This window comes from Dipteris shenzhenensis, chromosome 15, assembly GCF_047967505.1.
Source record: "Dipteris shenzhenensis isolate YYH24624 ecotype China chromosome 15, Dip_SZ_1.0, whole genome shotgun sequence".
Classification (NCBI taxonomy): Eukaryota; Viridiplantae; Streptophyta; class Polypodiopsida; order Gleicheniales; family Dipteridaceae; genus Dipteris; species Dipteris shenzhenensis.
In genome coordinates this window covers 5,015,796-5,027,709 of record NC_141610.1, presented here as the reverse complement: position 1 = coordinate 5,027,709, position 11,914 = coordinate 5,015,796, and the positions used below count along the sequence as shown (strand labels likewise).

At 43.0% G+C, this 11,914-nt stretch overlaps 1 protein-coding gene across 1 annotated transcript in view; it reads left to right on the top strand.

Annotated features, from left to right (window-relative positions):
- The first annotated feature begins 351 nt into the window (after nucleotides 1–351).
- LOC147893239 (P-loop containing nucleoside triphosphate hydrolases superfamily protein) overlaps nucleotides 352–11,914 on the top strand; it is a 67,189-nt gene continuing 55,626 nt past the window's right edge. The window contains exons 1-7 of the mRNA XM_087385544.1: nucleotides 352–650; nucleotides 9,701–10,085; nucleotides 10,274–10,390; nucleotides 10,650–10,732; nucleotides 10,896–11,105; nucleotides 11,223–11,371; nucleotides 11,712–11,842. Of these exons, the coding sequence (XP_087241670.1) occupies nucleotides 505–650; nucleotides 9,701–10,085; nucleotides 10,274–10,390; nucleotides 10,650–10,732; nucleotides 10,896–11,105; nucleotides 11,223–11,371; nucleotides 11,712–11,842 (1,221 nt within the window). The 5' untranslated portion in view covers nucleotides 352–504. The remainder of the gene's footprint in view (nucleotides 651–9,700; nucleotides 10,086–10,273; nucleotides 10,391–10,649; nucleotides 10,733–10,895; nucleotides 11,106–11,222; nucleotides 11,372–11,711; nucleotides 11,843–11,914) is intronic.

Sequence of the window (11,914 nt, the reverse complement as noted above, 5' to 3'; positions counted from 1 at the left end):
GGATTTGGATGCTATGCCACTAATTGACTGGAGAACCTTATGGATTTGGATGCTACGCCACTAATTGACTACCCCCTTCCCATCGGGTCTTGTCCTCCTATGTCACCTTACCTTAATGCACCATTGGGTTGCCTTACCTTAGCTTAATTTTTTGTGCACGCCCCAAACACAAGGAAATTAAATTAATTGCGAGTTGGGGCCTATTGGTTCAATGGATGGCCGCCTCTCTCCTCTTAGTGTGTAAACAGCGCCTCTTAGTGCTCGTGAAACGAGGATTAGATACGAAACGCCCCAAGACGCACTAATGTTGTATGCATTGTACAATCCCGCAGCGGAAATCTTATGAATATGATATCGCTGTAATATATTGTACAGTCGTTGATGTTATCAGTACTGTCAATGACACGGCGGGTACTTCATTTTGATAGTGGGCAGAACGACATGTTTCCGACTTGCTGGAGGCGCTTGCTTGTATTGCTGATCTAGTAATTGAGATACGGTAATATGGCTTCTCTTTCTCGAGATCCGCCTGAGCGTTGCATTGCAGAACGCGAGGAAATCCTTATACAGCAATGGAAGGAGATAGAAGCATTGGATGCCAGCGAGGAGAGTGTCTCAGAAGAAAAATTTGCTCGCCAGAAAGAAACCTGGTGAGACTTGAGTAACTTCGTTTGTTTATCTTGATATTTCAGATAAAATAATCGGGGAAAAAACAACGGAAAGCAAGGTTGTGCGACAGTTGCGAATCCACACTTGCTTACCCTCAGACCGTTTCTAAGTATATGGCTAATGAATCATCAGAGAGATCAAGGGTTTGGATGCAAACACGTGGCTTCATGAAAGCCCTACATTTTGAACTGCGTTACAATTAGCGATGTGTGTTCGTGCTTTCGATGATCGTGGGCTGAATTGATCCCAACCATAAGCGAACCACTTTACTGCCTATAAGAATTTGTTATTTGAATCCAGCCGTTTTGCTGATTTTTGTGTTTTATAGGAGGATTATGTATTTATGAAATGGAAAGCCAGAGGGTGACCACGCTTCTTTTGAAACGCTTTCGAAACGGTGCCTGGCGGCATGTTAAACAGTAGTTCATGCATGCCAACCTGTTGGTCTTGTTACAAATAGAATGCTGGCTTCATCTTTGAGAAGATGGAATCAAACAATGGCCCACCTTGTCAAGAGTATTTGCTTGCCATAGGGACTAGCCTTTGTCACATGCAGCAATGCTATGGATGCAAATGGACCTGGCTATTTGTATTCTAGTTCATGCATTTGCACTCTAATAAGGGCCTATTCCCACTGCGAGTTAGGGAGCTCTAGTTAATGCTGTTAATGTAGTGTTCACATTCCCATTGGCATTTAGAGAATCTAGTTAACTTGAATCTCATAATGGCTTGCTAAAAATGCTTGTAAATTTACCCCCTCCCAAAGAGATACTGAAAGGAACAGTTGGAACTTAATGAAGCGAAAGCAGTTGGAATGTATAAATTTAGTGATTAAGGGTGAGCAGTGAGAATGCCACTGTAAGAAAGATTATTGTTAAAAATTTTTCATGATCAAGAGCATCTCTGAACTATACAACAAGGGCACTACTTTGAAAGGTCTTGAAAAGAAGAATCCATTGTGACCTTAACTTTAAAGGACGGACTTTGGATGAATCAAATAAACCATTTTGTACGAAAAGAGCCCCAAAAGTTTTAGTCAAGGCCGACTAGTGCATAACATAGTGGGTGCCATGGGAATGTAATTCCTGTGTCAAGCTTATCTTTAACTTAACGGAATTGATTATGTAAAGCTCACTAATACAACCTAACTGTTAGTGGGAAAGGCCCTAAGCAACATTTATGGCTCACCGCCTGAGCCATGCATTTCAAGGAAGAAGGAGGCCAATAAGGATAGGGTGCTTTTGGACATCAAGGTGCATCTATGACTCTAGGACATGGCCCTTGTGCACTAAGCCCACCGCAAAGTCAACCCTTGGGTAATTTTTTGAATGTGGTGGTTGACCTTTATTGCCTTGACCCGATAGTGATAGCTGTCCTTGGGGGCGCGCTTCCCATGACCCCCCTCGTCTTTTGTAGTTGGTAGTTGCCTTAGCCCACTGTGGCTATGGTGGCTGCTTAGGCCACGGCCCTTGCGAGCGGCCGTCTGCTGCTCCATCCCGTGGTTGTCAGCTCCAGCTCTAGCCCTCGGTGTAAGGCTCCAGCTTGCTTCAATCGTGATCCCCTACTCGTAGCGGTTGGCATTGTACGCCCATTTTCTTGTCTTCTTCAACAGCTTGACCAGCCCCCTCAAGAAGAAGAAGAGTTGAAGCTATTCTCGAGCTCTTGGAAAGCTTCAAAGTTTCTGTGGCTTGCTCTTCCTCTTGACAGCTCCCTTGCGCAGTTCACTATTCTTTCAAGTTCGAGAGCTTGCTTGTGGAAGAGCTTCGGGGTTGTTTTCTTTGTGGCTGGGCCGGTTCCTTGGTGGCCTTCCTCTCACGGGCATTCTCCTTCTTTTCCCGCCTTTTGTGGGTGGTGCAGTTTATTGCTTAAAGCGAGTGATTGGGACCTCGGTGGCAACCTTAGGTCTGGCCAAAGGGGCTCTATGGCAGCACCCTCGACTCCCCCAACTGTCAAAGTTCTTCTGTCACCAGCGGATAAGCAATAGGTACAGTAGGCAATGAATCTCTTACAGGACATGGCTGTCATAGGCAGGATAGTAGGCCTCACTCCCTTGCGGAGGCAGATTCGGGATTGGATCTAGGTAGATTAGTGACCACATTCAGGAGGTCACTATCTATGGACGCTGTATTTTTCTCCTCTAGCTAGGCTCCCCGGATGCCACTCTGATTCTCGTGGAGCGTAGCCCTATCCTCTTGGGACCCCATTTGGTTTACCTCATCCCTTGGTACCATGAACTCTCCAGAACTTCACGGTTCCTCTCATATCAGGAAAGAAGTGCATTGTCTTCTTTAGCACATCTTGGAGGTCTATTGGGAAGCTAGAAAGCTTGACTTCACCATCTTTACTAATATGAGCATTGGGATACACATATAGAAAATCTTGTCTCTTCCATTGCTTCTCGAAGACGTGTGCTTGCAAATTGCCTCTAGGAATGCCTACTTCATTTTCAACCATGATTTCAGTGATGGTAATCTTTTGACCTTGACAGACTATTTGTCCCTCCTTCACGTTCAACTCCTGTATCAACTCGGTGAAGTTGCCGAGAGCATCCAAATTGGGCTTTTGAAGAGCGAGTGAGGAGCTCCTAGATGTCACAATTTCAACCTCGATCGTTGGTCAAAGCCCCTTAATCATGATCAAGAGGCTTGACCTCGATCAACCAGAGAAATGTTTTATGTTGTGTTCACATGTTTTTAGTGGGGACGCCCACAGTGACTAGGATTAGTCCACAGTTTATTTTTCGCATGCAAAGTGCTAATAATTGGGGAGCCCTTCGAGCGATTAGGAGCTATTCGTGTGACCAAGTGCTAAGAAGACCCCAGAAGACCTTACCCATGGACATGGGATTAGAACTAGGCTAGAAATCAGACAAGTGGCAACTTGCCAAATAAATGAGCCATGAGCTCTTGTAAAACAATTCACGTTTTGAATTTCGGTAACAACAGCTGGTAGCTCAGCGGCCCTCTTGGCTGCTAGGAGTAGCCGCTACAGGCCCCTTGGTAGGTACATTGCCTGCCCCGACAAACCTCTCCACCGAACTACCCACCTCCCTCGCATGGGGGGCTGCTACAGCCTCTCCAACTGATCGTACCTGCAAATACAAAACAGCCCGTTAGCACTGATCAAGAAAGAGACCAAATGGGATCAATGGGCAGCCCATAGGACCAGAAAACAAGAGGCGAAAAGGAGCGCAAGTATAGTGTGATCTGGACCAAATCGGAGAAAATAGAAGACAAGAACATCAAAGGATGCATATCAACAATCAAGGAGGTGTGTAAATTTCAGGATGCTGAGATTGAATGCATACAAAAGAAACTAGGGGAAAGTATACTACGCCAGTCACAGGGAGAGTTCCTACCGCAGGCCGTACCCAGATCCACTTTGACCGTGCCCTTGATCCAGTGTATGTGTGTCACTTAACCAGAGAACTTCCGGCCCTACTGGAGGGTGATTTAGACCTCGCCCACACTTCAGCCACACTGCCACAGTGTTACAGGATGCTGCCACCAGATTCTAGGAAAAGGTCAGCAAAAGCATCATGCCAATCAGCCCGCACATCAGCCTAAAAAGAAGGGCATTTGTCACTACTGTAAGAAGCCAGGCCATAACATTGGTGAATGCAAGAAGCGCATAGCTAAAGAAAAGAAAAGGGATTCAGGTATGGTTGTGTCAGATGCATCAGCTCCTAATGCACATGATGGAGGGGATGTTACAGCCAACTTTGTGGAAGAGCACTATGCCTTTTTGTCTTGCATTTGAGATTTTTCAGTGGATAGTTCAGATACTACGGCCACTATTGAGGATGACCCATATGCTTTCTTGACTTGCAGTTACGACCCTTCAAAGGATGCATGCTCTCTCAGTGTCAATGAGACATTGAACACTTGGTATTTTGATAGTGGTGCTTCTAACCACATCACTTCTAAGAAGAGCCTTTTTGCATCTCTGCATGCACCACCTACTAAAAAGAAGGTGACATGTGCAAATAATTCTTCTTATTCAGTGTGTGGAGTGGGGGACATCATCCTCACATCCACGGATGGCACATGTTTCAGAATTACAGATGTTCTTTATGTGCCAGGTATAAAGAAGAATTTGCTTTCAGTGTCCTCTCTTAATAGAGGAGGATTTCAAGTTATATTCGATGATGCGTGTGCAGTCAGAGACAAAGAGAATGACTATGCTTTGATGTTGTCTGGCAATTTGTATCGGGGTCTTTTTCAGCTTGACATATATGAGAAAAGATCCGATCTTGCACTTTCTGTGAGCACTCCCACTGCTGCGATGCAGAATGCGGAGTTATGGCATGCCAGGTATGGGCACATGAGCTATGGCAGCTTAATGACACTTTAGAAGCACGCTATGGTTTATGCATTGTCTCCTTTGGAGTCACCTCCTCCTCATGCATGTGAGGGATGCATCCTTGGCAAGATGCATAGATTTCCTTTTAGGAAGGATGGTGCAGTAAGAGCTACTTGAAAATTACAGCTTATACACAGTGATGTCTGCGGTCCCATGAAGACACCTGCTTTTGGTGGTTATCTCTATTATGTTACATTCATAGATGACTTCACCAATTATACTTAGGTCTATGGTCTTAAGGCAAAATCAGATGTGTTTATGCATTTCAAACACTTTGTGGCAATGGTTAAGAATGAGACAGGACTTAAGGTGCAGACAACTTCGCACAGATAGAGGGGGGGAGTATATGTCTCATGAGTTTGAGGCATTTTCGAAAAAGAAAGGCATCATGCATCAGCGTACAGTGAGGCTTACAACTCAGCAAAATGGCAAAGCTGAGTGCAAGAATCTCACTTTTATGGAGATGGATAGATGCATGCTCACTAGTAAGAAGTTGTCTTATAGGTTTTGGCTTGAAGGCCTCTTGTTTGCAAATTATGTTTTGAATCGGGCTCCCACAAAGGCTTTGAAGACAATCACTTCCTATGAGGCATGGCATGGGAGAAAGCCTTCAGTGGATTACTTCAGAGTTTTTTGTTGTGTTGCATATTCCCACGTGCCTGTGGAGTTTTGACATAAGTTGTCAAATAAGGCACTTAAATGCAGTTTTGTTGGGTATAGTGCACAAAGCAAAGGCTATCGTCTCTACAATCTTGCTCTCGCAAGATTTTTGTGAGTAGAGATGCTATATTTTCAGAGAATTCAGCACATACAAATGCTGAATTTACTATTCCATCTTCCTCAGATGATGTTTTTGAGGGGATGCTTCCTATAGCATTTGGTTCCCCAGCTGAGGCTCATTTTGAAAATCAGAATTTACAGCTATCTTCTCCTGATCCACATGTCCCAATTCAACCACATGTTGATTTTGTACCTCCACAGGGTGTGGATGAAGTTGTCAGGCGAGAGATTCAAAAGATACAAGCAGCTAAAACAGTTCTGAATTGGTTGCTACAGACTCTTAGGGAGAGTAGGCTTGAGGCACTTTTGCCTGGGAGGACTCGTCGTGCAGTAAGGCATGCAAGGGGGGCTCTTTCTGTTGAGATAGCTTATGCAGGTACTCTTCTTGATGAAGAAGAACTCGACTCTTTTGAAGAAGCCAAGGATAATGTGCATTGGATGCATGCCATGCACAATGAATTGTAGTCCATTGAGAAAAATCAAACTTGGGATGTTGTGGATTTGCCACCAGGGAAGCATGCCATTGGTATCAAATGGGTTTTCAAAGTGAAAAAGAAGCCAGATGGGTCCATTGATAGGTACCAGGAAGTCCACTAGTGATTGAGATTGGGCTAGAGACTATGATACCAGGAAGTCCACTAGTGGTAATTGTTTCTTTTTGGGCAAAGCTTGCATTTCTTGGTTGAGCAAGAAGCAATCTACAGTGGCTACTTCCTCATGTGAAGCTAAGTACAGGGCAGCTTTCACAGCGACAGTTGAATGTGTTTGGCTGCGCCGTTTGTTCGCTGATCTTCGTCTCTTCTTGGAGGGTCCTCCTCCAATTCTCACTGATAGTCAGAGTGCGATAGCAGTGGCAAAGAATCATGTGTTTCATGCTAGCTCGAAGCACATTGAGGTTCATTATCATTATGTTAGAGAGAAGTTGCATGCAGGGGAGATCAATATGATCTATGTGTCAATACACGATAACGTTGCAAACATCTTCACCAAAGTACTTCCACGTGAGAAGTTTGAGGCATTTCGCAGTGCCCTAAACTTATCTCCTTTTGGTGATTGATCACTACCTTGTACACCACATTGGCATTGCAGGGGGGTGTTAGAATTATTATTATATTCTAGGCAGTGGCCAATGTATTGTAATAAGTAGGTTAGGGGCACTTTTCCCTCATTGAGGTTTCCCCCCCTAACCACAGTCCAATCCCTAACTACAGTTAGTGGATAGAATAGAGTTTTGTCACTTAGACAAAACCCCGCACTCTCTCACATCCCTCTCTCTCATGCAGGGGGGTGTTAGAATTATTATTATATTCTAGGCAGTGGCCAATGTATTGTAATAAGTAGGTTAGGGGCACTTTTCCCTCATTGAGGTTTTCCCCCCTAACCACATTCCAATCCCTAACTACAGTTAGTGGATAGAATAGAGTTTTGTCACTTAGACAAAACCCCACACTCTCTCACATCCCTCTCTCTCATCGATTGTCGTTATCGTCATCGTAACCTTCAACTCAAAACTGGTCGTCGCCACTCACTGTTAATTGTTCCCTATTGTCAATCGTTCCTGATTGTCATTGGTGGAAGCGGACGCTTGAAGAGACACCTCCGCTCAGCCTCTCCTTCGCTCAAGTTCCGCTCGGCTCAAGCTTGCATAGCTGCTCCCCTTAGGACCACCCACCTCAGAAGTCCCTTCCATCTCCCCCTCCGCTCCTCCTGCTTTTGATGTCCCCTAAGTGCTTCGCTTCTCCCGTCTGCTGTCCTCAGCCCCAAGTTGGGCTGAACACCGGGTGAGCTCCAGCTAGGGGGTGCAGTTAGAGACCACGGGCAAAATAGAGCAACCAGACTCCTAAAAAATGCCCAATGTCACAAACCCCTGCCTCGACTCCATTGAACAGAATCTCCTATTCTGAAATTGTTAGTCACTTACCCACTCCATACGCAAAGATTTACTAGAGGAAAAATCAAAACATTATCAAAACTAGGAACAGATTTTTCAGTTACAGCAAGACATTCAAGAGCTTAAGTTACGATTTGTAGCAATAGAATCACAACTCCAAAATTTGGAGGGACCTGGGAATCAAGCAGTGATAGATGAGGTAATACAAACATGCAAAACATCTCCCCCTACCCCTCTGTTGGCTTCCACAGTCAAGGATATGATTAATGCAGAAGTGCAATTCATAAAGATAGACGTTACTGTAGAGGCGGATACAGAAGTCAACAAAGGAATGAAGGAACATGAGGGCAGGCATGATAATGCACTTAGAATTAGGATGGAGGGGCTACTTGATGGCTGGTACAAGGAGGAAGACTTGTTTTTTAAGACCTTTACATCGTAAGACAGCAGTCCAAACTACTAAATGGCTAGAAGATGATGAAGATGAAGTAGATGAGGTAATGTGCGTCCATCAAGCTGGGACCAAGCTGGGACCGACGCTGTACTTACTCTTACCACACGGGTGGCAAGACAGAACATTCTTTGTCAATCCAATAAACTGAAAGAGACAGAAGTATGGGTAGCCGAGGAGCTCACTCGAACATAGCTGAGTCAGAAGGCAAGCAAGTTGGCCAAGGTCTGTGCAGAAATTTGGCAGTATCTTGTGAGGGTGTGGCCCTTAACAAGGAGGTTAAATCAAAGCCAAAGACGCTCAGTTTTAAACTGATTTATGGCTGTCTATTGTCTTATTTTTCAAAATACTCTGTTGGTGTTCTATATAACTCAGTCGCTTTACACACTTCTTGGGAGCTGCCTTGTGCCGTCCCTGAACGATGTATTAGCTGGTTTTTTGTTTTCCCATAGATCTGTTGATCTCTTGTGGATGTAAATAGACTTTTTCTCTTTTCTTACTTTCTCCCAGATTTCATAATTTGTGATGAGTGGCAGCACTACTTAGAGCTGCAACAAGACATGACGATGCTTATCTTCATCGTGCTTGTCCTAGAGATCGTGTTGGCTCTCCAGAGGTTAATGAAAGAACATCTCTTTCCATTCATCTGTGTGTTTGTGCAGGGGGGTCTCTTTCCGTGTCTTTCTTTGCTTGAGGTCTTTCTTATTTGTCAATTCTAGCATTTGATTTACCGGAGAGATTCATGAATTTTTGTGAAATCTCGAGAGCAGCTTATGCTTTGTTGCTTATCAGAGCATGGGAATACTTATAACAACCAGTTTATGAGTGGACTAGCTCAGCACTTTGAGAGATCTCCTCTGTTTGAGTTGTGTGGATGAAAATTACACCAGGAAGACAAGAACATAAAGTTTCTTTGAAGTGCCATTGTCTTACCTGAGAATTCTAGTAATATGGTGTGAGTAGAAATCTTTGCTTTTCTTAAACGAGATTTTAGCTTGATGAATTTTTTCTCCAGCGTTTCAGCTCACCAGTCCTAGTATGAGACCATGTGTGGTACTTGCCTATCAAATTTTCAGATGGGTGTCTTTTTTCCAGGACAATGCTTTCAGATTCAACTTTGCTAGCCTAGCTTTCTATCTCACCTTTCCATCTCTTACACATGAACTGCAGGCACGCGCACAGATAGATAATTATTATGGCCAATCATTAGCAATATGTTCTGATTTTGAGTTTGTCACATTATACCGATGTAGATCCCATATAAATTCTCAAGGTTCTTGGAGAATTAAGTGGCCATGGGATCTCTCCGTGAGATAAATTTCCATGTGCTGGTTTAAAAAAGAGAGCACATTGGTAGTCTGTAGTTCAGTGGAAAAATGTTAAATATGAGATAGATATGGGCTTCTTCAAGGCCCCTTTTATTGTGCCAGGAATTAATACAGGCATTGCTTTTGTTATGTGGCTGGCTCTTTCCTCTCACATATCTATTTGGTATATTGTTCTTTTCCTGTATAGATAGATTTTCTATGACCATACTTTGACTGCAGGTTTGGTCAAGCATTCTCATTTCTCCAGGATCTTCCTCAAGAGGAACATTGTTGGTGTGGACATAGTGATGTTATCTGGCCCCTTCTGGAACCTTTTTACAACTATTTTACAGCTTCTGAGAGCAGTACATCTCTCAATATTTTGTGGAAAAGGCTCTCTTTCGAGCTGGGGAGGTGCACACAGTGTGTATTGCAGTATCATAAAGCAAAGGAAATCTATGCCATGGATTTCGATGAAGAGGTTGTCAGCATTCTTCTTGGGGTCTTGCAAACGCTTGATGAGGAAAGGATAGCTACACACTTGAATGACATTTTGTACAAGATGAGGAACAACAATCTGGATGCTGGGAAGGATTGTGGGGAATTGATTTGTGTCTTGTTTGAGGTACAAGGTCCCAATCATAAAAGTTCTCATCTGCAAAATTCCACTTTGAACTCTTCCTAGTTATGCCATTGATATTCTTCTGATTAGTGTGATGGAAGCATGTATGCTTCTGTTAGCATAAAGGCTTTCTAATGTGGAACTTCATCCTGAGTTGCTTTTATCTGAAGGCTTGCTCCGTTTATATACAGGTTTTGATGTTCCCTATGCTGCTGGACGATGCTGAAATAGATACAAAATTTGTTCCATTCCTTCAATATGTTGAAAACAACTACGATCTCACGCTTGCAGGCGATCAGCGTTACCCGGTAGCTTTATTATGTTGGTCGTTCAAGTGTGGCAAAATTTTGAAAGCTTGTGGGCACCACCTTTCACTTAAATTGCATATAAAGTCAATGTGGTTGTCAAATGTACATTGCTTCAGTTCTTTAGTCCCATTTTTGTCCGCAAGATGGATTTTTGATAAGATAAGGCCAAAGTGTTCATATTCTAGAAGTAGTAAAATGTGAAATTGTACTTCCTTTTCTGTGAATGAAAGTTTATAGCTTTTGTATTGGCATATTGCAGGGAGTTTATGCTCTGTTGTTTCATACTGACCAATCCACGAGAGGAATCGCTCTTCGCCTAGCTACTTCTCTGGGTAAATTAAGGTCATAATTTTTACTTTACAAACTTCAAAGGGCTTTTATGGCTGAGTAATCGATGGATATCTTATGCATCAGATGTGTTTTAACACGGCTTACATACTTCAATTTTGTTGGTATGTTGATGGCCTCTCTTCACAGTATCTAATAGGGTCAAGTATTTTGACAGGACTGCAGCTGATTTGGACCCAATCCAGCCTTTGCTCCAAAAGCATATGCATTGTCTGGAGTTTGATCTTTTTGATTTAAGAAAGCTTCAGAGTGGCAAAGGGATTTGTAGAGAGGACCTCAAGTCTGCAACACTGAGAGAGCTAGTGGGAAGTAATAGACCGAGAGCAATTTTTACCAAAGAATCGCTTTGGATGGGTTTGAAAACGCTGTATGTATATCTTTTATTTAAATCTTTTCGTAGATTTACATCATGATGGTTATGTTAGTTTTGATAAGTTTTACATGAAGCCGAGAAATGTCCTCATAATGATTTTTGGCCTCCAAGGCTTGGCTTGCTAGAACCAGATGTTTTTGAGGAGGGAGTGGTAGAGCGGTATCCTTCCTTTTTGAGCATAGTTCTGAACCATGCCAGTGAATCTACTCTGGTGTTTTGGAATGCTCTTCATTGCCTTAAGCTACTTCTTCAAGTTCTAGGTGAGGTTCATGTGAATAAATTACAGCTTTAGACTCTTGATCTGCTTCTTTTGGTATGCTTTTCATTGCCTTAAGCTATTTCTTTTAATTCTAGGTGAGTTTCACATGAATTATAGCTTTGGACTCTTTTATAATTCTGTCATATGTGACTGTCTTAATACTTAATGTTCTGTATTGTGACCCTTTGATTTTCATTGTCTCATTACCTAGTGATCAGAAATGTAACGTACCAGATTTCACTTTCAGGATTGCAAAAGTAATCAAAATCTGATGGAAAGATCTGTGGTCTTTGCTCACGGTGGTTGGTGCTGATAGGCTTGTAAATGTTGCTTGCATGAAGGTTATAAACTCTGGATAAAAACTACATTCTCCCCGGGAGTGATGCGTAGCACATTGATAGGTCAATGTTTTCACACTCATGAAGAGAAGTTGCACAAAGCTATATTTGACCTGTTTCAGCCCTTTCTACAGGTTTCCATATATTAGAGCATGGCATGTGAAGTTATTGCTGCTCATATACTTCTTCAATGGTTTTAGTATGTA